Here is a 26,315-nt window from a genome sequence, read left to right as displayed (position 1 = left end):
TTGTGCTAAAGTTATTTCAAGGCACCTTGTCTTAACTCAGATGTATCAGACTTTATTCTCCTGGTGACCCCAAACTTTCAGTAGATTCATGTATTGATCATCCACTCTGTGCTGTGCTTTGTAAGACTTTAGAGATGTCGTTGTTTAAAATGTGACAGGCATGGTTCCTAACTGTGTGACTTTGTCAGGGAAAGTGACAGAAAAGTATATAAAACCTAAAATGTGGAAGCTTGTTCATTAATTAATACATTTTTAAGAGAATGGCTTCTTTATTTTAAACAAATAGAACTAAAAATAATTCCCGATTTCGTGAAGTATTTGCTAGTCATAGATTTTCTGCAAGATGGGATTGCCATTGGCGTGCACAGCACCAGCTTGGGCACCCTTCCGCGCCCACGCACACATCTCCCGTAAGCAGCATCCGAGGGGCTTGCTGCTTGCAAGGCATTGTCTTAGGGACCGTGGAGAATCAACAGACTGTGATGCAAGGGACTGTGGAGAATCAACGGGCTGTGATGCATTCTTCCTCTCCAGACGCCTGTGGTTTTCTAGAGATAAAAATGCACCCACAAAAGGGTGAGACAAGACCCTGTGAACGCCATACACAGACCGTACGGTGCCTTGGGATTCCCAGGAAGGAACTCTCAGGAGTGGAGAGAGGGCAGGACACTGTGACCAGAGCACAAGCATGGAGATAGCGTGGAGAATGCGTCACCTCCGGGGCTGGGACAGACCTACCAGCCACGCACCCACCCAGTACCGACAGCAGCTCCAAGGTCGGCGGATGCTGTGGGCTTTTCCATTGTACACACAAAGGCCTTGACGTCGAGGAACTTCAGTCTCTTGCCAGGTCTAAGATTTGAACCCAGGTGTTTCTTTCTTTTTTCTTTTTTCTTTTTTTTCTTTTTCGAGATGGAGTCTCGCTTTGTCACCCAGGCTGGAGTGCATTGGAGCGATCTCAGCTCACTGCAACCTCTGCCTCCTGGGTTCAAGTGATTCTCCTGCCTCAGCCTCCTGAGTAGCTGGGATTACAGGCACCCGCCACCACACCCAGCTAATTTTTGTCTTTTTAGTAGAGACGGGGTTTCACCATGTTGGCCAGGCTAGTCTCGAACTCCTGACCTCAGGTGATTCACCTGCCTCAGCTTCCCAAAATGCTGAGATTACAAGCATGAGCCACTGCACCCAGCCCAAACCCAGGTGTTTCTGACGTTAGAAGACACACTTCTCAAGTGGTTTAGAGCCAGACAGTTTTGGTGGGGAGACATTTACACGGGGCTCATCTTTTGGTACAACTTTACAGAAGGATTATTGTGGAAGAGTAAACCGTACATATTTAAGGTGTATAATTTGATCAGCTTTGATACATGTCTATACCCAAGGAATTTTCAGCACATTCAGTATAGCAAATGTTTCTATCACCCCCAAAAGTTCTTTGTGCCCTTTTGCAGTCTGTCCCACAGCAACCCCTGGCCTGCTTCTGCCATAGATTAGCTCGTGTGTTCCAGGATTTTATATAAATGGGATCACATAGCGAGGACTTGCATTTGTCTGACATCACTCACTCAGCACTGTGGTTTGGAGATTCATCCACATGGTTGGCCTGCAACAATAGTTTTTTCCTTTTTGTAGTTGAGTATTTCATTCTAAAAATATTCCATTATTTATGTATCCATTCGCCTGTTGATGGGCATTTGGGTTGTTTCTACTTTTTTGGCTATTGCTATTAAAGCTGCCATAACCATTCCTCAGCAGACCTCTGCATAGATGTATTTTCATTGCTCTTGATGAATATCTGGGAGTAGGATTTTGGCCCATATGATAGGTCTGTGGATAACTAAGAAACTTCCAGACCAGGTCAGGTGCAGTGGCTCACACCTGTAATGCCAGTACTTTGGGAGGCCGAGGCAGGCAGGTCGCTTGAGCCCAGGAGTTCAAGACCAGCCTGGACAACATAATGAGACCTCGTCTCTACTAAAAATAAAAAACATTAGCTGGGTGTGGTGGTGCACACTTGTAGTCCCAGCTACTCGGGAGGTTAAAGTGGAAGGATTGTTTGAGCCTGGGAGGTCTAGGCTGCAGTGAGCTCTGGCTATGCCACCACATTCCAGCTTGAGGAACAGTGTGAGACTCTATCTAAAAAAAAAAAAAAAAAAAAAGAAAAAGAAAAAATAGCAGACTCCCTTGCACGCTCCCATCAGCAGCGTGTGAGAGTTCTTGTTCCTCCACGCCAGTCACTGCCAATACTTGATGTGGTCAGTCTGTTTCATTGTAGCTGTTCAAGTATGGGTGTTTCCCACTGCAATCGTTTAACATTTGCATTTCCCGCATGACTGTGGATGCATAGCATCTTCCCAAGTATTTATGGATTATTTGAAACTTTCTTTGGTGAAATGTCTATTTAAATATTTTGCCTATTTTTCATTAGGTTGTTTGAGTTCATATTATTGGGTTTTGAGATTTCTTTATATAGTCTTGGATACAAATCTTTTGTCTAATCAGTGTCTTGTGATTTTTTTTTCCCAGTCATGATTTGCTTTTGAATATCAAAAGTTTTACATTTGATGCAATTTAGTTTCTCAGTATTTTCTTTTATGACTTGTCTATCTTCAAGTTAACTTACCCTCTCCCCTGTTACCTCCATTCTACTGTTCTCCATTCAGGAGGTGTGTTTTTGTTTGTTTGTTTGTTTGTTTGTTTCTGAGGCAGAGTCTCACTCTGTCACCCAGGCTGGGGTGCAGTGGCGTGATCTCAGCTCACTGCAACCTCCGCCTCCCAGGTTCAAGCTATTCAGGAGTTTTTTTTTTTTTTTTTTTTTAAATATAAAATGTCCACTTGCCTCTATTTTATATTTTCTATTTCTTTGTTGTAAATTCCTATTTTTAAAACTTCGTTTTGAATGTGTTTTCTTTTATCATGGGAGTCTGGTTATAGTGGCTGCTTTAAAGACTGTCTTGTGGCTCCAGCATTTGGGTGATCTTGGGGTACCCATTTGTTCTTCTGAATCGATCTCATTTTCATGTTGTCAGTTTCCCATTGTGTCTTCGGCATTGTGGGTGTTATTTTTTGCAGACTGTGGGTTCTCTTGGGAGCCTCTGGAGAATAGTGATGATTTGTCTTGTGAGGTCCTCAGTCCAGTTAGGTTCAGACCTTAAGTTCTGCCTGGCCTTATTGGGATGGGAGTTCACATCTCAGCTCCTCAAGCTCACCTCCCCAGGCCTCTGTCTCTCCAGTGTGACTTGGTTAATTTTTAACAACCAGCCCTGGATTATAGCATCTGCTGATTTTTGTAGTGCAAATACTTGCCTTCTGGCCAATTTCAAGCTATCCACATGACGTCACTGAATGAAGAGTGGAGAAGAGATGCTAACAGTTGGCTCTTGGGAGCAGGAACCAGCTAGCTGCAGCACACCATTGGGTCTGTCCCGCCCGTGTGCCTCTTGGGGAGTCAGGCTGAGACATGTGTGTGGCTCAAATCTCATTTCATGGCTTTCCCATGCTGCTGAGGTCTATCCTGTGCATAACTCACAGGTAAATCTGAAACGTGTGTGTGTGCGCGCGCGCGTGCATGCATGTGTTGGGTAGTCAAACCCCAGTTCTGTTTTCTAAGGCTTTCTTTTTCTTTCTTTTTTTTTTTTTTTTTTTAAGACGGAGTCTCGTTCTGTTGCCCAGGCTGGAGTGCAGTGACGTGATCTCAGCTCACTGCAACCTCTGCCTCCCAGGTTCAAGCAATCCTCCCGCCGCAGCCTCCTGAGTAGCTGGGATTACAGGCGTGCACTACCACACCCAGCTAATTTTTGTATTGTTAGTAGAGATGGGGTTTCACCATGTTCATGTTACCCAGGCTGGTCTCGAACTCCTGGCCTCAAGCAATCTGCCCGCCTCGGCCTCCCAAAGTGCTGGGATTACAGGCGTGAGCCACCTTGCCCAGCCTCTACGGCTTTGTACTGTTCGATTGGGTCTGTTTTGCTCAGGGATCAATCCAAGATTTCTGCAGGTTTCTATGCAGAATTAAAGGGTCCACTTCTCTAGCTCTCTCGCCTCTAAGATTCCCCCACCTTCAATGCAACTCTGCAGCCTACAAAGACTCCACCCCTTTTCCTGGGCAGAAAGGCGATATTTCTGTTAGAGTTTCAGCCTCCAGTGCTGTTGCCAGATGCTCTGTAATGGGGCATTTTTTTCCACACTGTGGAGAAAAGGTCGAGGGAAAAGTGGGAGGCGCCCCCACCCCGTGGGCGAGCTCATTCCATGTGTCGACTCCTCCACATTCTCCTGCTTTTGTTTTACTCCTGGATTCCTCAGGGAGCTGTTTCTGTGTGCTTTTTGGGAGCTTTCCCCTGTAGGCAGTGGGAGGCGTGAGTTGTAGTGGGGTGGCCCCTTGTGCTGGAGAACACAAAGCTAGTGGCCACTGCAGGCCATCTGTTCTGGCTGCACCCTCTGGGGCCACACTGAACACCGCTGACCCCCCTGCTCATGAAAGTCATTCAGGTGATCTAAGGCAGTTTCCAGTAACTCATTCAGCAAGCATGTAATGAGCCTTTGAGTTCTAGGCCTGTAAAAGATGAGTAAGATGTAATTCCCTCACTCTGTAGAATTCATGGTCCAGGAGCGAAGGAGGCAGACGAAATAGGCATCCAAAGAAACCATTGCCATCAAGTGTGGCTGACGATGGGTTAAAGTGTGAGCACAGACTGATGGATATAGCGAGGGCTTGGTTCCTGGGGGTGGGGTCGGGAGGAGTCCAGGTGGCTTACAAAGCAGAGTGTATTGGAGCTTATCCCTGAAGAAGCAGTCGATTCCTAAGCTAAGAGTTGAAGGCAGGGCCTCCTGGCGGCTGGAATAGGATTGTGCCAGGGCCCGGCAGCATGATGGTGCGTTGACGGTTCCCAGGCAGGATGCAGTCCCGTGGTACGGGTATGCAGGCAAGAACCAGAGGTCCATGGGCCCAGGGAGTTGGGGGGCTTTGAATGCCTTCCCAAGGAGGTTCTGGCACTTTCTGTGACCTCTGCTTTCCCTTCAGCTCCATGTGGCTGGGTCAGGTGCAGGGCTCCTGTTGTCCATGGGAAGCAGTGATGCCAGGTACCACCGCTGGCCATCAGGTGCATGCTCTGTGCCCAGCGCTTGGCCTGCGGCTTTTTAAACCTCACTGTTACACTCTCAGGTTGGCATTATTGTCCTTCACCTTCACAGCAAGAAAACGCTTCGAGAGGCTGACTGATTTATCCAGGATGACACTGATACCGAGGCAGAGTTTGGATGAAAGTCCAGGTTCTGTGACTCCACACCCTGGAGTTCTTCTCCGTCACCCTGCACTGAGCTCTGGGGCCTGGGACAAGAAGGCCTGTGGGGCCCTGGCCATGCCGCCCTCCCCGTGCTCGGCATGGACCTTGTTGATTGTTTGCAAGGCACATCTGATTATGTCCTTTTCCTGTTTGTTTTTCCCCCTTTAATCTAGGGAAAATGAGATTTCACTTAGAATTGATGAAATATGTAATTAGATATAATAGCATTTTTAAACTAATAGCTACTGATTCAGTATGATTGAGGCATTTTGTTAACAAAATGGGGGCATTTTACTGCGTTATAAACCAGTCAGCTCTCTACTGAGTACTTCTCTCCAGGAGGCTTTTGGGTGCCTCTTAGTTCCACCAGCCTCTTCTTCAACACCTGCGATGTCTGAGGCATTGAGTCAGGTGCTAGAAAGGTGAACACACAGACCTTCTCTCTCCGCTCTTCCGAGGACTCTCCGCACACGTGCAATGCTGGCCTCCTCAGACGTGCTTCGTCAGGGAAGCCACTAGAAGCACAGGGAGAGAAGGAGGCCTGCAGATGGGGAATTTTGCCAGGTGAAGGTGGGGCTGAGAGGAGTTTCACCAGGTGAAGGTGGGGCTGCGACAAGGTTGGCCTGGTGCAGGTGGGGCTTAGACAACGTTAACCAGGTGAAGGTGGGGCTTAGACAACGTTAACCAGGTGCAGGTGGGGCTGAGGCGAGTTTAGCCAGGTGAAGGTGGGGCTGAGACAAGGTTAGCCAGGTGAAGGTAGGGCTGAGACAACGTTAACCAGGTGAAGGCGGGGCTGAGACAACGTTAACCAGGTTTAGGTGGGGCTGAGACGAGGTTAAACAGGTGAAGGTGGGGCTGAGATGAGGTTAGCCAGGTGAAGGTGGGGCTGAGATGAGGTTAGCCAGCTGAAGGTGGGGCTGAGACAAGGTTAGTCAGGTGAAGGCAGGGCTGAGACAATGTTAACCAGGTTTAGGTGGGGCTGAGACGAGGTTAAACAGGTGGAGGTGGAGCAGAGAGGAGGTTAACCAGGTGGAGGTGGGGCTGAGACAAGGTTAACCAGGTGGAGGTGGGGCTGAGATGAGGTTAGCCAGGTGGAGGTGGGGCTGAAACTTGGGAATGACAGGAGCAGAGTGTTGAGTGAAACGTGAGTGTGGGGTGGGGACACCAATGTGAGCAATGCCGGCCACAGAGGCCCATGCAGCTCCCATGTGTTCAGATGGGGCGCCGGAACAAACCCACGGCATGGCGTTTTACGTGTCTCCTGAGCCCCCGTGGCATGTTGTCACAGAGTCACACTCAGGCAAGCATCCTGTAGAAGGAAGGGGAATTTGCACCCTAACATGGAAAGATTTCTGTGGAAAAAGATTGATGCAACATAGTCATCTTGTATAGGTTCAGCCCCACTTAGCGGGGAGATGATTATACAGGGATGTTGATTTCCATGGAGGCTGATGACCTAGGCACGGTGTCCCTCAGTAGATTTTCATTCACCTCCGGAACGGATGGCATCCCAGGACCCTAATACTGTGTTTTAGCTGGCTTACCGGTCTGGCCCATCTGCAGCTATTCTACAAAAGCTGTCATAGGGCTTGACTCTGCTGGTTCTGTGGTTTCTGATGAGCCTGATGAGGGAGGCTGCCACAGTGTTTCTGAAATCCAGATGCCAAAAACACTCCTGCCAATTTCTCTTGCTTGCTTGCTTTAATGACATACCAGGAACAAAAGTGGCCAGAGAGGTTCCATATTCTTTTCTTCTCTACCTTCAGCTCTCTGGGCCTGAGCTTCGTGTCCCAGCTCTGTCTGGTGTCCGCGGGATGGATTTGGACCCGTCCTTTACCTCTCGCCTGCCTCCTTGTGAGGAAGGCAGGAAGATGCACTTTTCTTTGGGAACCTCAGATTTGGGTCCTGGGCTTTGGCCTCTGGGCCGCGTCTCACCTGGAACTGGGGGAGGAAGCCTTGCCTCACCTGCTCTCCTATGGAGGCTGCCCCAGCTCTCACTGCCAGCCATGCCTGTCTGGAGGCCCAGGGAACGACATGTCGTGTGTGTCCACGTAGACTTGACTCCTGGCAGTCACTTCATTGCCTGAGCTTCAGTTTCCTCATCTGCCTTGTGAAGACAAAACCCATTTCAGGCCAGGAGCGGTGGCTCACGCCTGTAATCCCAGCACTTTGGGAGGCCAAGGCAGGCGGATCATGAGGTCAGGAGTTCGAGACCAGCCTGGCCAATATGGTGAAAACCCATCTCTACTAAAAATACAAAAATTAGCCAGGTGTGGTGGCGTGTGCCTGTAGTCCCAGCTACTTGGGAAGCTGAGACAGGAGAATCGCTTGAACCTGCGAGGCAGGGGTTTCAGTGAGCCGAGAGTGTGCCACTGTACACTAGCCTGGTCAACAGAGCAAGACTCCATCCAAAAAAAAAAAAAAAACCATTTCAAGGATTAACCTTGGAAGGAAATGAAAATAAATGAGTTAACATATGTGATTGTTGCAAACAGTAAATATTCTCACGCTCTATAGTTTATGTTCTTTACTTTCTATTGTTGTTTCTTTTCTGTGCTACCTTGCTTGATTTCCTGTGTTCTGAACACTAGCCTTTGACATTTATTTCCATGTGGGCTTCTCTGACAGCAGGGAGGGGCAAGTGTGCATACCCCTGGATGAGGCCGGTGTGGGGGCCAGGGGTTGAGCTGTGTACGCTCCCAGATGCGGCAGTGGGGGGCAGGTGTGCACTCCCGGACGCGGCGGGGAGGAGGAGGCAGATGTGTGCGCTCCTGGGGGGCAGGTGTGCACTCCCGGATGCGGCGGGGAGGAGGGGGCAGATGTGTGCGCTCCTGGATGTGGCAGTGGGGGGCAGGTGTGCACTCCTGGACCCGGCGGGGAGGAGGGGGCAGATGTGTGCGCTTCTGGATGTGGCAGTGGGGGGCAGGTGTGCACCTGAATGCAGCCCATAGCCCTTTCTTATCTGGTGCTTGCTTACCTCTCAGCTGCGTCCCTCCCCAGGCCCCTCTGTCCACTCAGATGATCATCCAGGGTCCCTGGCTGGCCTGCATGCACTAGTCCACCTGGCTCTTTGCAAGTAATGCTCCCTCTATCTGGGATGGTCCTTCTCCACCCACAGCCCTCTACCTGCCAGCTCCCCTTACTGTATGTCTTAACGTGGTCAACGCTTCTCTCCAGCTCTTCCTGAAGCTTCTCAGGCAGGATCAGTGCCTGATACTGCATACTCCTCTAACGTGCTAAAGGTTCTGTATCACAGCACTTACCACAGCTTGTTCAAATGAAGCCCGGCTCTCTGTTGTCCATCTCTCTCATGGGCTTCTGAAGCTCCTGGAAAGATAAGGGCTTGTTTCTGATTCATTTTATGTGCCCATGCACTGAGTTTAGGGCCTGCAAGATGACAGCTGTTCTCTGAATACTGCTGAGCCAACCCCAGTGTGGTTTGTCCCAAGCTTCTGCCCTCGGATCTGGCCCTGGGCAGCATCCCTGTTTCTGCCATGATGTTATGACTGCCTGCCCTCGCACATTAGCTGGAGGCTACAGCCGAGTGGTTCCATCAGCCTGTGTTTCACAGGAGCAGCAAGTGTCCTCTAGCTGTGCTGCAAGATCCAAATTACCTGAGTGTGATGGGGGCTGCCAAGGTCCCGCTTGCTTGGCAGGGTGGCCTCCCAGTTGTGGCGCCCACACCTTCAGAGACCTGTTACAGCAGGTGTGGGATGTAGCCACATCTGTGGCAGAGGTGATGGAAGCAGAAGCAGGCTCTGTGACCACCACACTGCCATTCCTTGACCTCTCTCCTTGAGTTCAGCCAGGCACTCCAGAAGAACCTAAGAGGAACTGAGAGGAGCTGAGATTTTGCCAATGCACCAGCTTTTCATTTAAGGAAGTGTGGAACCATAACTTAGCTGCCTCTGCAGGTGCTGCTGGTCCTGAACCTAGCTCCTTCACCTAGGCGGTTGCTGTGGTAGCAGATTTTTTCCAGCCTACTGTGAGCTGAACATGACCCTTTGGAAAAGCAAGGAAACACTCTGGTTCTCTGTCATCTAAGGCAGAGAAACTTCAAAATAGTTGATTTTCGATTACAATTTAGAATGCAGGAGGGAGTGAGCCCTGTTGGAGCCCCAGCTGTGTGCCCCGCCCTGGGCCCACGTAGGTCACTCACTGGCTCCTGGCTGTCACTGTGTAGGCGGCGGCTCCTTTCTTTACAGACCAGGAGGGAGCCTCAGGGACAGGGTGACTTGCCCAGGGGCACAGCCGATTAGAAGTAGACCCAGGCAGAAACCAGGTCTTTCAGACTTCAAATGAGTAGCAGAAAAGTGGTAAAGAATCTTTGTTTGTTTGTTTTGTTTTGTTTGAGGCAGACCTTCACTGTATCATTCAGGCTGGAGTGCACTGTCATGATTTCGGCTCACTGCAACCTCTGCCTCCTGAGTTCAGGTTATTCTCCTGCCTCAGCCTCCAGAGTAGCTGGGATTACAGGTGCGTGCCACCACGCCCGGCTAATTTTTGTATTTTTAGTAGAGATGGGGTTTTACCATGTCGGCCAGGCTGGTCTTGAACTCCTGACCTCAAGTGATCTGCCCAGCTTAGCCTCCCAAAGTGCTGGGATTACAGGGGTGAGCCGCCGCACCCCAGTGGTAAAGAATCTGATAGGTATTTTAATCTTAATACAAACATCTTCAGAATTTTCAGGGAGGAGCACTGGAGAAAAACCAAAAACCCACCTTTAGAGACAGAGCAAATCTGGAAGAGTGTTGAGATGATTCCCAGCACTAGGCGGAAGGGTCTGGGCAGTGCCATGCTGCGCCTGGAGTCTGAGCAGGTCACGAAGGGTAAAACCAGGGAGCATGGAGACCGTGCTGCCTTGGGCCCTCGAGCCACTGCCTTCCTGCACATGGGGTCCTCCGCACCTGCTCTGGGCCACACGCTGGTAGCATGGGGGGCACCAAGTTGAAGAAAACAGCTCTGACACAACCAAGGTAAGGATGGAGTGGAGACGCAGACACCCTGATATTCGCTTGAGTGAATTGTTATCTGTGAACACAGGTCGATGGGTGAAAATAATGCCCAGAACATCTCATATTTATCTTGCATTTTATACCGTCACAAAATGTCTTCATGAAAGCTACCTCATTTGATCTTTATCACAGTAACTTCCTTTAATAGCCATACTTTTTAATAACAGCTGTATTGAGATTTGATTTGCACACAAGGCAATTTACCCATTTAAAGTGTACGGCTCAGTGATTTTTGTTTATTCACAGAGTTGTGCAACCATCGCCGTCGTCCACTTTAAAACTTTTGAATTGCTCCCAAAAGCATTATAATAGCTATAATTGTTTTGAGCACCAATTATGTGCCAAGTGGTTCAAATCAATTCTCCCAAATCCCGACTAGCCCTGCAATATAGGAGATCCACGTTGTGGATCAAAAACCAAGGCCTGGGGACACTCAAGTGACTTGCCTTTGGTCACAAAGCAAATAGGTGAGAAGAGGGTTGCGCTCCAGTCTGTGTTGCCGCAAGCCCATGCCCTTTCCTCAGCACAGCGCCCCATCCCAAACGCAGCCCTGCAGCCGGGACAGTGGCCCGGGTGCCAAAGCCTCAGGGAGTCAAGAGCAGTGGTGGGCACCTGAGCTCTGCCTGCCGGCTCCAAGGCCTGGCCCTGCATGCTGTGCCTCAGAGGCCGTGGGGAATGAGGCTCCGGGCACCAGCTCCTCCCCGCTTTTGCTGGACCTGTGGCTGTTTGGACCCAGCAGGCCAAGCAGTCCCATTAAGATGGAAAAGCTGCTTCCTCAGGAGGCCTCTGCAGAAGGAAATCAATTAAAAATGACCCGTGGTGCAGGAGCCCAGGTCTTGTACTGCCTTCTGCCGTTTGGAGAGGGAGGGCAGCTGGCAGCCAGTGGCATTAGGTGAATTCCATTTTATTAAGCACGATTTTCTGTGCTGAAGAAAACAATACTTAAAGGTCCTAAAATAAACATTGATCCGGAGAAGTGCAAGCGAAGGGGCTGTGCTTCCCACGGCAGTGCTGGCTGGGATGGAGGGAGAAGCTCCCGATGTCGGGCACTTACGCGCTGAGAACAGCACTGCTCAGGGAAGGCGGTGTCTGGCTGAGTCCTAAAGGGCGAGGGGAGCCGGCTCCGTGGTGGGAGGGCCGGGGAGGGCCCCTCACTCTGGCTGGCTTGCTCACGCTCTGGTGACTGGTGGGTAATTTCCACTCGTATGAACTCAGTGCACCTCTCTGTGACCTGAGGGTAGTGCTATAGGATCTCCGTAAGCATAAAATGGGAAGCCGTGTATTTGGGGCTTTCCCAGTGCAGGGTGGGGGGCTCTTCACAGGTTCCCTCCCTGGGAGACCAGCCAGGCTGACAGATCGAGGAAGCAGAGTGCTCAGAGCACACCATCCCTCTTCAGAGAAGCCACCTCTGCAGCAAGAGGCCACCGTTCCCTGATGCTCACTCTACTTCCAACCCTTGGCCTTCTCTGAACTCACAGAATCCAAACTGAAGAAATAATGGGCCTCACACAACCTCCAATTTACAGTGAGGAGCTCAAGATTCAGAAAAACGAGATGCCTCTGAATCATAGACTTCCATGATTGAAGGAGTGCCAGGCTCTGTCTCACGCTTGCACCTCCTCAAGTTTCTCCCATTGAGTGTTTCTCTAGCCCTACATGGAGCAAAGAACAGGACCACAGACTGCCTGGCCCCAGGCCACAGCTTGTTTGTTTGCAGCACAGACCTCTGGCAGAGCTCTCAGTCCCCTAACTGCATGGGCCACAGCTGGCTGTGGGAGTGCTGGGCTGCTTGTTAACAACGAGCAGTATTATCTCCAAGCACCTGTCAGCATGTGTGCCCGAGTTCAGGCGATGGGGACGACTCTGTGGACCCTTCCAGTCAATGCTTACCACAGGTTCCTGGCTCCTGCCAGCCTGGCTTTGACTTCTCCGTCTCCCATTTGCCATCTCTGTGGCCTTGGGCAAGCGACCTTATTTTCTGCAACAGGCGGATCTGCTCCCTCCCAGGGCTGCTGCGAAGATGGAGGCGGTGGTGACCGAGCCTGTTGCTTGGCGGCGGGGTGGGCCCACAGCAGGCCCAGGGGACGGGGACGCCATTGCTTTGGTGTTGGTGCATTCTCCAGTGGTGCTTTGATTGGATCACCTAGAGCTTTGACTTTCAAAATACAGCTTATCTTTCCCCTTCAATTGAAAATGATAATGGCCGGGCACGATGGCTCAAGCCTGTAATCCCAGCACTTTGGGAGGCCGAGGCGGGTAGATCACAAGGTCAGGAGATCAAGACCATCCTGGCTAACACAGTGAAACCCCGTCTCTACTAAAAATAGAAAAAATTAGCCTGGCATGGTAGCGGGCACCTGTAGTCCCAGCTACTCGGGAGGCTGAGGCAGGAGAATGGTGTGAACCCGGGAGGCGGAGCTTGCAGTGAGCCGAGATCGCGCCACTGCACTCCAGCCTGGGTGGCAGAGCGAGACTCCATCTCAAAAAAAAAAAGAAAGAAAAAGAAAATAATAATGAGAAAGGATTTCTCTTTCTTACCATAATTGATCTAGGAGGCTGAAGGAGAAAATGATCCCCTCTCAGGGCGTGATCCATACGTCCGTGTTCACGCCATTTCCTTGTCTACTCAGAGTCCCTTCTCATTCAGAATGGACGAGTCAGGAAGATGACTGCTTCCCTCTCACTTGGCATTGTACTTCTTTACAAAACAGCATAGGCTGGTGTTCTGCACAGGCAATCGATTCCCATATGATGTACCACATACATTTGGAAAGCTAGTCTTAAAACTAACAACTATCTCTCAATGGAAGTTCAGTTGAATTATATGTGGCTAGTCCCCTGAGATCCGACTCCTTGATTTGTATTTAAATGTCATTGTGACTTCCCTGGTGAGGCTATTCGCTGTTCAAAGACTGAATCATATGATCCGGTATTTTAAAAACCACCATTTTTTTATAGACTCTTCAAAAATCACAGCACCTTTTTTTAGTGCCAACTTTTAGTGACTATTATTGTCACATTTGGCCATAAAATTAAACATGAAAATTGGCATTCAATAATAGTATTAATTTTATTTAACTCTGCCTTCAGAGATGAACAGAATCAAGTAGTGGTGAAGAGCGTCTGCCCAGGAGGCAGCGGAGTGCCGCGTTCCGAGGAGCGGATGGAGGGCCGGCCCTGCATCTGGTATTTGAAATGAAGCCCCTCCTTGACCTTGCTTTTTCACTTTGCAACCTTAGGTCATCTCTTTAGCGCCTTAGCTCCTTAGTCTCTCCATCTGTAATGCGGGATTCAGAATCATGACAGCAGCCACTATTTATAGAGTGCTATTTATGTACCAGATACTTCGCTGACCATTTGTATCCACCATCTATCTTATTTAATCTACACAAAATCTTACAAAGTGGGGTGTATCAGCCTCAATCAGATTTAAAAAACTAAACCCCAGTGTGTTTTGCACATAGTGAGGAACTTTAAAATTGTGAGCGAATGTGACTATTCCAGGAGGACAGTGTCTTGAGGGTTTATGTAGTTGGACAAGCCTCCCAGAAGAGCCAAAGGTTGATCGTGTGTTTTATCGGCCTGTACAAAAGTAATTGCACTGACCTAAATATAAGCTCCCCTGAAGTCCTGCCGTGGAAGATTTGTGTGGGTCTGGTCCATTCCTCCATCTAGGATTTAAGTCTGTTCCCTTTAGCGAATCTCTAGAGAGCATTTCAAAGTACCAAGTGCATTTACACCCACAAACCCCTTCCTCACAGGGTGACCAGTGACCCAGCTAGTATGCATCTTATTTTCCAAAAGGAAGTTTGGGTGTAGAGAAGCTATGGCTCGTGTGGAAGAGACGCAGGTGACTCAGACAGCCCTTCCCTCACAGAGCTCCCAGCCCAGGACCAAAGATTGCTCTCTGGGTCAGCAGACAGCTGTGGCAAGGACTGGCCTCTTGTCCCCTCTGCCCATTCAGGGAAGATGTCTCTGCCCCGATGTTCCCTGCAGAAGCCCTCCTGTTCTGCAGAGAATCCTGGACTGGGGGCCCAGACCCAGATTCTTGTCTTGGTCAGACATGAACAGCAGGTAATACGCCTTGTCCTCAGCATGAAGTCCTTACTTTATTAAAAATTGAAACAAGGCTGGCATGGTGGCTTATGCCTGTCATCCCAGTATTTTGGGAGGCCGAGGTGGGAAGATCACTTGAAGTCAGGAGTGCGAGACCAGCCTGGGCAACATGGTGAAACACCATCTCTACTAAAAATACAAAAATTGGCCAGGTGTGGTAGTATGCACCTGTAATCCTAGCCACTCGGGAGGCTGAGGCACGAGAATCGCTTGAACCCAGGAGGCGGAGGTTGCAGTGAGCAGAGTTTGCACCACTGCACTCCAGCCTGGCCAACAGAGCAAGACTCTGTCTCAAAAAAAAAAAAAAATCAAAATAATAACATTAGAACTCACTCTATAAAAAAGGCATCACTCAAAGAGCTGTTACCATGCTGGACAGACCCCTGGGCAAGGCCCAGCACCGCCACCCTCCAGGAGCCCACCCAAAAGGCCATTCCCACCAACACCCGCTGCAGACGAGGCAGGTGCCTTCGCTGTCAGTTCTGCGCGGGTTTCCTCACTCGCCTTTTCCATGCAGTTTCCAAAGATAATGATTTCCCACCACTTTGCTGTGACTTGCCAGAGCATCAGCCATGGTTCTGGATCACTTTTTGGATACGTTCTGTGGGGAATTGCATGAGTATTCTCTGATAAGTGTCACTGACCCCAACATAAGACCTCACCTGTGTGTTTAAGCATAAATGCAGGGCGAGGAGGGATGTGCAGTCCTGTGCAAACCACACCTGTAGGTGGGCAGGCTTCTGAGGCCGCGGGGGCCAAGTGGTGAGGGTGGTGGCATGAATGTGGCATCAAGGTGTCGTTGCTTTTTTGTGGTTATGAAAAGTAGCTTGCTCATTGAGAAAGTCATTACGGAACCATCAAGGCACTCAGCTGATCGTGGACTGTGGGCTGGTGACGGTAGACCCTGTTGCTGGTGCTAAGAACATGCAAACCCTCCCAGCTGTTAGGTGCGGGTAGTGCTGACTGCATTCCACAGAGATGCTCAGGGAAGTGTCAGGCCTCGCCCCAAAGTCACCTCCAAGCCGAGCTGGGCATCCAGCCCAGGTGGTGGGCTCCGAAGCCTGCCGCCATCTCCTGCTGTGCTGTCACCCCGGTGCCTACCATGATGGACAGGCCCCTGCCAGCCACACCTCGGTGCCTTCTGCCCTTCCTCTCTAGAAGACGACTGCAATAGGTTGTCTCAGCTTCATGCCCCTTAGTGGCCCTGGGTTTCTTCCTTACCTTCCAGCACCTGGGTGTCCCTGCCTGTGGGTCGTGTCCCTGCCTGTGGGTCGTGTCCCTGCCTGTGGGTCGTGTCCCTGTGAGCCTCTCAGCCAAGCGCCACCACCCCGCATGCCCTCTGGCACTCCCTGTGGGGCAGACACCCCGTCCACATCTCTCCAGCCACCCACCGTCATCGGGAGCTCTGCTCTCCACAGGAGTGACAAGCCTCAAACCTGATGGCCTTGGCCCTCATTCAAAGCTCTGGAAGTGCTGCCATTGAATTTAGAGCAAGGTCACCTACCACGGCAGCCGGCCAGGGGCTCCCGCCTTCCATGACGCAGGCCGTGCAGCTGCTGCACACAATGCAGGGGTGTCTTCCGGCAGGGGTGAACTCAGGTGTGAGGACTCCGCCATGGGAAAGCCTCTTGCAGCTTGCCCGGTTAACAGTCACAGGGCTGCCGTCACTTCCTGGTGGGGAGGAGCCAGGAGGAGGGGGCTCAGGTTTAGGGGCTGTGCCTGGGACGACGTGGATAGAAGTATTAGAGGTGGATAGAGGTATTAGGTAGAGGTCCTCTGTGGTTTGGGGAATTCATCCTTGGCTCTTGGAATTCTGGCAATAGGACTTGAAGCTGGGTGACCTTAGGTGAGTCACTCAATTTCTTGGTACCCCGGTTTTGTCACTGCAGGAAAAGGAACATGGCCTTTGGGATTTTTGCCAGTGTCGGGCCATCCCAGGGCTGCAGAGGAGAGGGCGATTGTAAATGTGGGAAGTGGTTGGCCGTGAACACAAGCAGCAGGCCTGTTGGGGGCAGGGTCTGCAGTTTCAGGATCTCTGTCCCATGCTGCCCTGCAAACAGCGTGAGCAAGAAATGATCTCTCTTTAGGTGTCCTGCCTAAGCAAAGCAGAGCCAAGTAAAGCTCAAGACAAAACACAGAGGACGGAGTCTGTGACACAGGCTCTGCGCGAGGCTTGCTAGCTCCATGGTGTTGGGCCAGATGGCTTGGGCACCCAGAGCTGCAGCCTGTCATCTGTAACGTGAAGCAGAGCTTGGCCTTCCCTGGGCTGGCTGTGAGTTAACAAAGATGAGCATACACATAGAACACCCAGCGCCAGGCTTGGCACACAGCAAGTGCTCCTTACTTTTTGTTTTCTTCCCTTTTCTGTTTTATGGGCAGAGTTGGCTACAGTTTTGTTAAGGTTGGAGGGAGGTAATAGAGTGTGATGATTACTCAACCAGAAATTGTTTGAAAGATACCCCCAGATTAGATATCACACAAATGCAGTTCCAGTGGCCGCAGCATCCAGTGTGTGCTCTGACCCAGGGAGCTGCCTGCTGGCTGTTTCTCCTTTCTGTGTTCAACAGGACGAGAACCTGGTACAGGGGACTGTTGTCAAACTCTACCAAGAGGTGAAAGTTATTAGTTTATTTTGGATGATCAAGCAGTGAACTTAAGCTGGCCTTTTTCGTGAAACTTAGGAAATATTCTGACCTTTTGTTTGAAGAGAGCGCTAGTTTGCTTCAGTCTGCCTTTGAGGTGGGGAAATAAGAGGAGCTTTTTGCTGGGTGGAAAATTAGAAGCTCTCGCTGCACGGGTAGGTTACTCACAAGGGAAGAAAGAGACATGGTTAGTAAGCTTCTGAAAAAATGTTCAACCTCAGGGGTAATTCAGACCTGCACATTAAAACATCAGTGAAGTGGCATTTTGCCTATTACTAGCAAAGTTTAAAAACTGATCATCACCAGTATTGGCAGTGGTGCAGAGAGGGAGACAGGCCTGTCCATGCTGCTCGGAGATGAGCTTCTGGAAGACTCGGCCTCTGAGCCTGAAACACCTCACACCCTCCAGTGAGTGGCTCCACTTCTGGAAACAGTTCCTGAGAGTCAGTTGTAAGTGCAGGCAGAAACACTCAGCACAAAGATGTTTGTCAGGTCTTTTTCTACAATAGTCATTTTTTTAAAACATGGAAAAGAGCTGAGAGTCCAAAAAATAGGAGAACCGTTCTATAGGCTATGATACAACCCTAAGATAGAATATTTTGCAGACTAATTTTTAATGTTGGGAAAATGTTCATAGCATATTAAGAGAATAAAACAAGACTTCAAACTATGTGTGTGGGTGTATTTCTTTGTGTGTATGATACATCATGATTTGTACATATATATGTAGTGATTTTAAACTATGTTAAATACAAATACTTAGGGAAAAGACTGTAAAGATATTAACATTAGAGTATAATATTTGAATGCTTTTATTTTCTTTTTTATGCTTTTTTCTATCTTCCAGCTGTTTAACAATAAGCTATCTACTTAGATAACCAGAAAATAATAGTAAAAGTGATTTTTTTAAAAACCACGTTTTGCCACAAAAGCACTGTCCTCTGCTTACGGGGAGCATCTCTAGCTCTTGTGTGGCGCAGCCCCACATGTCATGCCTCAGGCCGAATACTAGAGATTTATTGGCATTGCAGTTTTTCTTTCCTAAGCTGTCATGGAGACCGAGACTTCTTCTTTGGGTCTAACCTTGTCTTTATATCCCCTTAACAGCAGGTCCTCTTATTTCTTGCTTGTTCAAGGGAATAGCCACAGAGGCCAATTAGAGCATGGTTTTTCTGAATGTTTTGGCAACAGCACAGTCTATGCAATAATAAAAAAAGGCCTACTTTTTTTTTTCTTTTAAGACAGAGTCTCACTCTGCCATTTAGGCTGGAGTGCAGTGGCACAATCTCGGCTCACTGCAACTTCCGCCTCCTTGGTTCAGGTGATTCTTCTGACTCAGCTTCCTGAGTAGCTGGGACTACAGGTGTGCGTCACCACACCTGGCTTATTTTTGTATTTTTCATAGAGATAGGGTTTCACCATGTTGGCCAGGCTGGTCTCAAACTCCTGACCTCTAGTGGTTCTGCCTGCCTTGGCCTCCCAAAGTGCTGTGATTACAAGTGTGAGCCACCGCGCCCGGCCCAAAACGCCTACTCTTACCCATTGACTGATAAACCCTCAGTTGTTGTATTAGTTTGTTTTCATGCTGCTGATGAAGACATACCGAGACTGGGCAATTTACAAAAGAAAGAGGTTTAATTGGATTTTACAGTTCCACGTTGCTGGGGAAGCCTCACAATCATGGTGGAAGGCAAGGAGGAGCAACTCACGTCTTACATGGATGGCAGCAGGAAACTCCCCCTTATGAAACCATCAGGTCTCGTGAGACTTATTCACTACCCCGAGAGCAGTATGGGGGAAGCTGCCCCCATGATTCAATTATCTCCCACTGGGTCCCTCCCACAACACATGGGAATTATGGGAGTACAACTCAAGATGAGATCTGGGTGGGGATACAGCCAAACTCTGTCATTCTGCCCCTGGCCCCTCCCAAATCTCATATCTTCACATTTCAAAACCAATCATGCCTTCCCAACAGTCTCCCAAAGTCTTAACTAATTTCAGCATTAACTCAAAAGTTCACAGTCCAAAGTCTCATCTGAGACAAGGCAAGTCCCTTTCACCTATGAACCTGTAAAATCAAAAGCAAGCTAGTTATTTCCTAGATACAATAGGGGTACAGACATTGGGTAAATACAGCTGTTCCAAATGAGGGGGGCTGTGGGAGGGGCACACCCACCTGGCCTGAGAAGGAAAGGGTAGGGAGAGGAGGCAGAGAGTGCTCAGAGGATAAACAGGCAGTTCCCAGTGGGCTGATGGGTCCCCAGGGTTAAATAATTGTCAGCGTTCTCCATGACTGCACAGGAGTTTAAGTCGCCATCCAGCTCACTATCTATGGCACGCTGGTTCTTTCCTGCCTTGCTGTGTTATGGAATTGAAATTTTTATCTGGGGTAACACAGGTCTTCCCAGAGGTTTGAAGCAGTGACTGTGTCTTCAGCTCCAAATTGTGTGTTGAACCAGCTCTGAAGTCAGGGCCACCTTGGGAGTCTATTATTTCATTTTCTTGGAATGAATCTGTTATGAATTGCTAACGATAATGATTCATTATAGTGTCTCACGCTGGCATGTGCTGATTCTCCAACAGCCAGCAAAAATTGCCCTACTGATGAATTCTCTGCTGTGTTTTCCCCTTTCTCGTAGAATGGCTATTCAAGTGGACAAGTTCAACTTTGAGAGTTTCCCGGAGTCCCCTGGGGAGAAGGGGCAATTTGCAAACCCCAAGCAGCTGGAGGAAGAGCGGCGGGAAGCCCGAGGCCTGGAGATACACAGCAAGCTGGGCATCTGCTGGAGAATCATATCCTTTTCCGGGGGCCACCTGGGCCTGGGGGCAACTTTGCCCAAGGTTCCAACCTCTAAGAAAGACCCGTGAGGGTCTTAGCTATTGAATTTTCACCACAGGTAGCTCAGAAATGCTGTGGCAAGGAGACGTGGACCAAAGGCTTGGCATTTCCTTAACCTCTTAACACTTCAAAGGCCCCACTCAGAGCAGTATTGATTGGGAGCGAGGAAAGGTCTTCTTGGAGCCAGTGGTGCTCTCGTCTTTGGATCACATGCTTCTTGCCAGTGTTGATATTCATGTTAGTGACAGGTTCTAATGGCCACCTATCAGTACCGGGCTCGGGGGGTTCACAGACTGACAGCTGAAAACACGAGTGCAATTGTCTGAGAAACCGAAATCGGATTGTACAGCTTACCGAGGCATGAAGATGCCATTTTGAAAAGATGGAGAGAGTTTTCAGAAGGATTGTGCTATCACACAAATGTTTCACACAGTCACTGAGTCTGGTCTGAACTTTGGATCAATGTCTGACTCCTCTCAGACACTCCACTGACTGACTGAGCACTCTGGAGAAGTCCAGGTTCCCTCATTTGTTTGTTCAGCAATCTTTGGAGAGCACCTACTTTTGAGTCAGGCATTTTGCAAGGCATTTAAGAGGCTGAGATGCAAAGACAAGGTCTCCATGCAGTTGTTTGTCTAGTAGGAAATGGATGTGTCCTCTGGGAATTAAACACTGTTGGGGAGTGAGGGCAGAGCACCCTGCTGAGTGCTGTAGGTTCAGAAGCCACTGGGTGGGGGCATTCAAGGAAGGCTTCATAGAGGGGGTGACATTTGAGTGGCTACTAGAAGTGGATAGAAGTTGATTAAAGGGACAAAGGTAGGAAACAGCCCCAAAATACTGAGGCATGAGAGCCCCTCTCCGGGGAAGGGGCAGCTCTGATGGGAACGTCTGTTAATGATCTCGGTCATGCACACATTCTGCAGATATGGGGATATACACATTGGTCCGTTGTGTGGTCTGGGATCCTTCCAGATGGCCTCCTGGACTCCAAAAGTGTCCTCGGTCTACACAGCATAGTTTCCAGAACCTGAGGCCAATTCCTTTGTTCAAGCTAAAGAGACTTTGGGCCTGGCAGACCCACTGTCTCCAAGGAGTTTGTGACAAAATAAGCACTTTACATGTAGATAGAAGGTTTTGTGAACCAGACACGAAAAATAGAGTGCTTGGGGACTCACGGAGTGAACAGGAACAGTCTGTTGTGGAGTTACAGGCGTTTATCTCTGGTACAGAGAGAAATAAAAAGGTGGGGATAATGGGAGTTGTCTTTCCCTTGTATTCCTCACAGAGGTCAGCACAAAGTCAGGGTTCAGCCAGTTCCCAATGAGCAAAATGCCATAGCAAGGAAGCGAGTCAGACTGGTTCTTACTGTGTCGGGCGCGCATCCGTCACCCCATTTATTTCCCCCACATCTCCCTGACCAGCACTGCAGCTCCCATGGAGGAAATTGAGTCTTAGCCTTAAGGGGTAGGGCCAGGGACCAACCCAGGTAAGTTTGCTGGCAAAGTGCTCACCCCCCAAGTCTCAGACTTCAAAGGAGAAGGCTCCGCAGGCAACTCCCACGCTGTCAGGCTGGGGAAAGGAGAGACCCCTTGCACTCACCTCCCGGCGTCTATGCTGGGTCTTGGGTCTTTCTGATAGGCCCATGTTTCTGATAATCTTTCTGTCTTTCTGTTGGGTCTTTCTGATAGGCTGAGGGTTGGAGAGGCTGTATGTGAGGCAGGAGGCGTCTCTCACTCGGGGTCTCAGAGATTCAGCCTCTGGCCAGGAGCCCCATGCAGAGCAAGGCGGTCCTGGATGGGTCTGATGCAGCCCCAGCTCAGTGCCAGCAGCACCAGTGGAGGAAGGGGCAGGTGCATGGTGGGCCTGGCAGGAGGTTATTCATTCTCCTGAATGATCTCTCTCTGGGCTCAGATAAAAGCCAGAGCCCTAGGATGGTTGGGATTTTGACCTCTGTGTCCCCACGCTTCACAGAGATTGAGCCCTCCCCTCCCCTCCCAGGGCCTCATTGTGCTGGGCACACAGGGGCACCCTGCTAGTGTCAGAGCTGCTGCCTCCCAGACACCACCCTGGGCTGGCGCTGCCCTGGGCCATGTCACCCTCGTCGGCAACCTGACTCCTGGGGCGGTTTCATTATCCTGTCTTCCTAGCTTGCAGATGAAAACTGCGACTCCACTTCACAGAGAAAAAGTGGCATGGCCAGTTCCTGCACCCCGTAGCTTGTCTGCCAGCATGCAGTCCCCGCCCAGCACATGCTGCCTTCTAATGGGATGATAGTGGCCCACAGAACTCTTGTGCCCTTTGAAAACCAGTATCAAAAAAGTACAGAAGATGTCTTTGCATTTGACTTCTCTATTTTCTGTATATTTGCTTTAATAATTCTTGCAACACATATTTATTGATTGCCTACCATGTGCCAAGCACATCTGCCCCATACATTTACTGATCGGAAGTTTATGAGAGCTTGATTGTCCCTATAGGCAAATTTATCGAAGGAGAGTTAACATTAAGAACATCGTCCCTCCCTTCCTCCCCCCTTTCTCTCTCCCCCTCTCCTCTCCCTTCCCCCCACTCTCATCTGTTAATGACATCTGGCATCAGAGGAATAGCAGAATTTTGCTATTGTAAACCTGAATTCAAGCAGATGGAAAGACCAAAGATTGAACTGGCTAATAATTTCATTATGCATTTTAATAATATTTTCTAAACATTTAGACTTTGTACAAACATTTGAGCTTAATTTGACACCCGTCCATAGTTGTAGCAATTGCCCACCTGTAGCGCATGGGTCTGGATAGATGCGTTTTAAAGGAAATTGGGGATCTTGCACTGGGTAGATGCACACCTGTCTACGAAGCATCTACGATGACACGATGGGCAGCCTGGGGATGCCGGGAGCTCTCGCCCCACTCTTCACCTGTTAATGACAGATAAGATACAGATTTGCTTGTTCTTAGTAGGTGAGCCCTGGAGATGCCCCCATCGAAGGGGAGGGGACAGATACAGAGATGGGCACTTGCAGCGCAGCGTTGTGGGGCTGATGGGAGCTTCCCTCAGGTCACGGCTGGCAGGAGTAGCTGCAGATCTCAGTCCATTCCCGGTCACGTAGAGAGATGAATCGGGCCCAGGGCTCAGCATGTGCTGTGCTGTCCTCAGCAGGGGACCCAGAAGGCAGGGTATGAGCATGGCCACATTGATGTCTTTGAAAGCTACCCTGGCCACAGTGTGACAAATGGGTTGCAAAGACGCAAGCGCCCCTGGGGATGCTGGTGGGTTGAGGAGCCACTGCATGAGCAGCTCTAAGTCAGGGATCGTGAGGGCCTGAGCGAAGGGAGTATCCAGGAAAAAGGCGCCGAGGGACCATGATGGCCTGAACAAAGGGAGCGGCACGGGAAGAAAGTGCAGAGGCGGCCACTCATCACCAAGAACCTGCAGGGTTCAGACTTGGGGGTGGCCTCTGTGCGCTTGTCCCTTCCTCTCTCCTTCCCAATCCTCTCTTCCCCCATCTCTCCCTCCTGCCCCTCCCCTATGCCCTTCCCTACTTAATTTCTGTCGAAACAGAGGGTTAAACTCAGTAGCCTCCTTGTTCTTGTCCCCTCTCTCAGCCCCCATGTGTGATTGGGCACCCCCGGGCACTCCTCCTAGAGTGCTGGAGGTCTGTGGGTGGCCTCCGAGTAGCCCCCAGCCCTGCTGACCAGCCCCTTCTCCCATTCTGAGATGGGGCACGTTTATCACAAGGAGCCCAGGGCCAGAGAAATTACGATGAAGATACCTAGGATCATGTCCCAAGGCACTGGCCGGGCACAGGGCCTGTCCCTGCTGTGGACAGTGTGACCTATTGTGGGGGAGGTGGCCCAGAGCGGTCAGCCATCCTACTTCCAGGGCGGGGGTCACATTCTGGTGCTGGGCCTGACTGGATGAGCTAATGGGTTAGGTACCCCTTTTTTCTTTTCTTTGTTTTTTGTTTTTTGAGGCAGGGTCTTGCTTTGTCACCAGGCTGGAGTACAGTGGCCACAATCTTGGCTCACTGCAATCTCCGCCTCCCAGGTTCCAGAGATTCCCCTGCCTCAGCCCCCTGAGTAGCTGGGACTACAGATGTGTACCACCACGCCCGGCTAATTTTTTTGTATTTTAGTAGAGACAGAGTTTCACCGTGTTGGCCATAATGGTCTGAATCTCCTGACCTCGTGATCCGCCCGCCTCGCCCTCCCAAAGTGTTGGTATTACAGGCGTGAGCCACCACACCCAGCTTGGTACCCCCTTTTTTTTTTTTTAGGAAATCTCTTTTCTTAAACCCTATTTATCATTCTTCTTATTATTATGACTATGAAAACCACTTCTTGTGTGGCTGCTATGTGTTAGCTACTGTACAGCGAGCTTTCATCACTACCTGCCACCAAGCCTGGGGCCGCATTTCCCGAGAGGCTGGGAAACCTGGTCAGACACAGGCGGTTTCCCGCCATTCTCCCACCAGTCCCTGCCCCGGGTGACCTTGGTCATGGCCACCTTCTCTCTCTGCTTCTCTGTTCTCATCACGAAGTGGGGACAGGGAGGGCTTCTGCTTCCCCAGAGCTGCACAGGGCGAGTCCCTGCTCCTGTGGCACACTCAGGGGAAGCACTCTCCCTGTGTCCCTCCCTGTCACGCACACGCCAGGTTGGAGGGCTTCTGCTGTCTTCATGCATTTATCCTTATTCTATCCCAGGATCAAAGTTTTCACAAAGGACTCCTCATGCTCACAAATCTCTTAAGCCCTTTCTTCCACATTTCCTAGGCTTTCTTGCCCACATCAGCCTGCTGATTTTAAAGAGGATCCTTCCCCCCCAGCCCCCTGACCCAGACCTCTCCTGCTTGATAAGGGCATGCTTGTTTGTAATGTCTGTGCGGTTTCCCTCGAGAGCGGGGCATCTCTTCCTGGTACATGCAGCATCTGGCCCAGAGAGCTGGGCTTATTTGCTATACAGCAATGCTTTTTGGATAAAACCTACCCTTCCTTTCAGTTCTTTGGTACCCTCTTCTTTTAAGTTTCTTCTTACCCTCCAGCTACCAATACTGGACAATTTTACTGAACTTGGGGAACCTTAGCATAGCCAACTCTGTGAACTCTGTTAATAGCAGATAATAGCCTTTACCACATGATCTGGAAATCGTCTGTATTTGACTTTGGGATAGGACTAATGATGCCACATTGTTGAGGACTGGAGCCTGGGGTCAGAGGCTGGCCCTGCCACCCCCAGCATCCAGAAAGGGAGACTGTGTGACCTGAGGGCCATGTACTAATGTGTGCAGCTAGTGTGACGAAACCTGCTGAGACCGTTGCTGTCAGGATGAGTTCTAAGAATCATCGGCCTTTTTGATCACCTATGGTTGAGCAGAAGCATTTTCCTTACCCCAAACCTGCAAAGCGGGTAGTACCTACCCCTTTCAAAACATAAGTAAACTTTAGAAGTTCAATAACTCACCAGAGATTGTGCAACTAGAAGGATAGTCAGGATCCCAAAACTTGTTATTTTCCTGTTGACTGCTTCAACTGAGGTCACATCTGCAAGGTGCAGACATAGCTCCTGGCCCTGGAAGGCATCAGCAAATGTGAATCCCCCTTGCCCGTTTCCTGCTGGAAGACCTCATGCTGCGCTGCTACCTGACCTCAGGTGAGGCCCTCCTTACTCATCCTTCAGAATGGACCTCACTGCCTGCTCCTCAGAGCCTTCTCTGCCATCAGCCTCCCTCCCGTCTCGCCCTGGCTGCAACAGCCCCTTCCCTTGGGCTCCTGTGACACCCAGTACTTCATTCTTGTTAGTTACAGTCTTTAAGTAGTACAGAAAATTAGTTTTTTTCTGCAGATTTTCTCCCTTGCCAGATTGTGCCGTCTTGAGGTTGGGTGGAATCCTGTTCGTCCAACAGCTGTTTATTGAGGAGCTACCATGTACCAGAGGTTGGACTGAACACCAGGGCACACCAGATGCTCAAAATCAGATGTGGACCCTGCTTTGATAGTATGTGTTCTCTTTTGCTTGCCCAAGTACTGAGTACAATCGCTAGCACATAGGTATGAAAACTGTTTTTTGTTTTGTTTTGTTTTTTGAGACAGAGTTTCACTCTTGTCACCCAGGCTGGAGTGCAATGGTTGCAGAGGTTCACTGCAACCTCTGCCTCCTGGGTAGCTGGGACTACAGGCACCTGCCACCACGCCTGGCTAATTTTTGTATTTTTTAGTAGAGATGGGGTTTCACCACTTTGGCCAGGCTGGTCTCGAACTCCTGACCTTGGGTAATCTGCCCACTTCGGCCTCCCAAAGTGCTGGGATTATAGGTGTGAGCCACCATGCCCAGCCTAAAATGATTTGTTGAATGAATAGTTTCCATTTCAATGACACAGCAAACAGGACGGCTACCAGCTCAGCTGCACGATGCCGAGTGCCGT

General features: G+C 49.9%; 1 protein-coding gene and 1 long non-coding RNA gene across 10 annotated transcripts in view; one reads left to right on the top strand and one right to left on the bottom strand.

The window, feature by feature from the left end:
• Positions 1-26,315, top strand: part of TRAPPC9 (trafficking protein particle complex subunit 9) — a 729,895-nt gene that overhangs the window by 533,442 nt on the left and 170,138 nt on the right. For 8 of the 9 annotated variants that reach the window (XM_063643571.1, XM_055287357.2, XM_063643573.1 and 5 more), the window contains one exon: positions 19,698-19,851. In XM_063643571.1, coding sequence (XP_063499641.1) covers positions 19,698-19,851 — 154 coding nt within the window. The remainder of the gene's footprint in view (positions 1-19,697; positions 19,852-26,315) is intronic. The other variant, XM_055287356.2, reaches the window with a different exon arrangement.
• Positions 13,235-18,764, bottom strand: LOC134737179 (uncharacterized). The gene is made up of 3 exons (XR_010121825.1): positions 18,705-18,764; positions 15,918-16,084; positions 13,235-13,574 (listed from the first exon to the last, which is right to left on the bottom strand). It is a non-coding gene; the product is annotated as an uncharacterized lncRNA (long non-coding RNA).

The sequence above is a fragment of the Symphalangus syndactylus genome, chromosome 7, assembly GCF_028878055.3.
Source record: "Symphalangus syndactylus isolate Jambi chromosome 7, NHGRI_mSymSyn1-v2.1_pri, whole genome shotgun sequence".
NCBI classification, from domain to species: domain Eukaryota; kingdom Metazoa; phylum Chordata; class Mammalia; order Primates; family Hylobatidae; genus Symphalangus; species Symphalangus syndactylus.
This window is presented reverse-complemented; position numbering and strand designations above follow the sequence as displayed.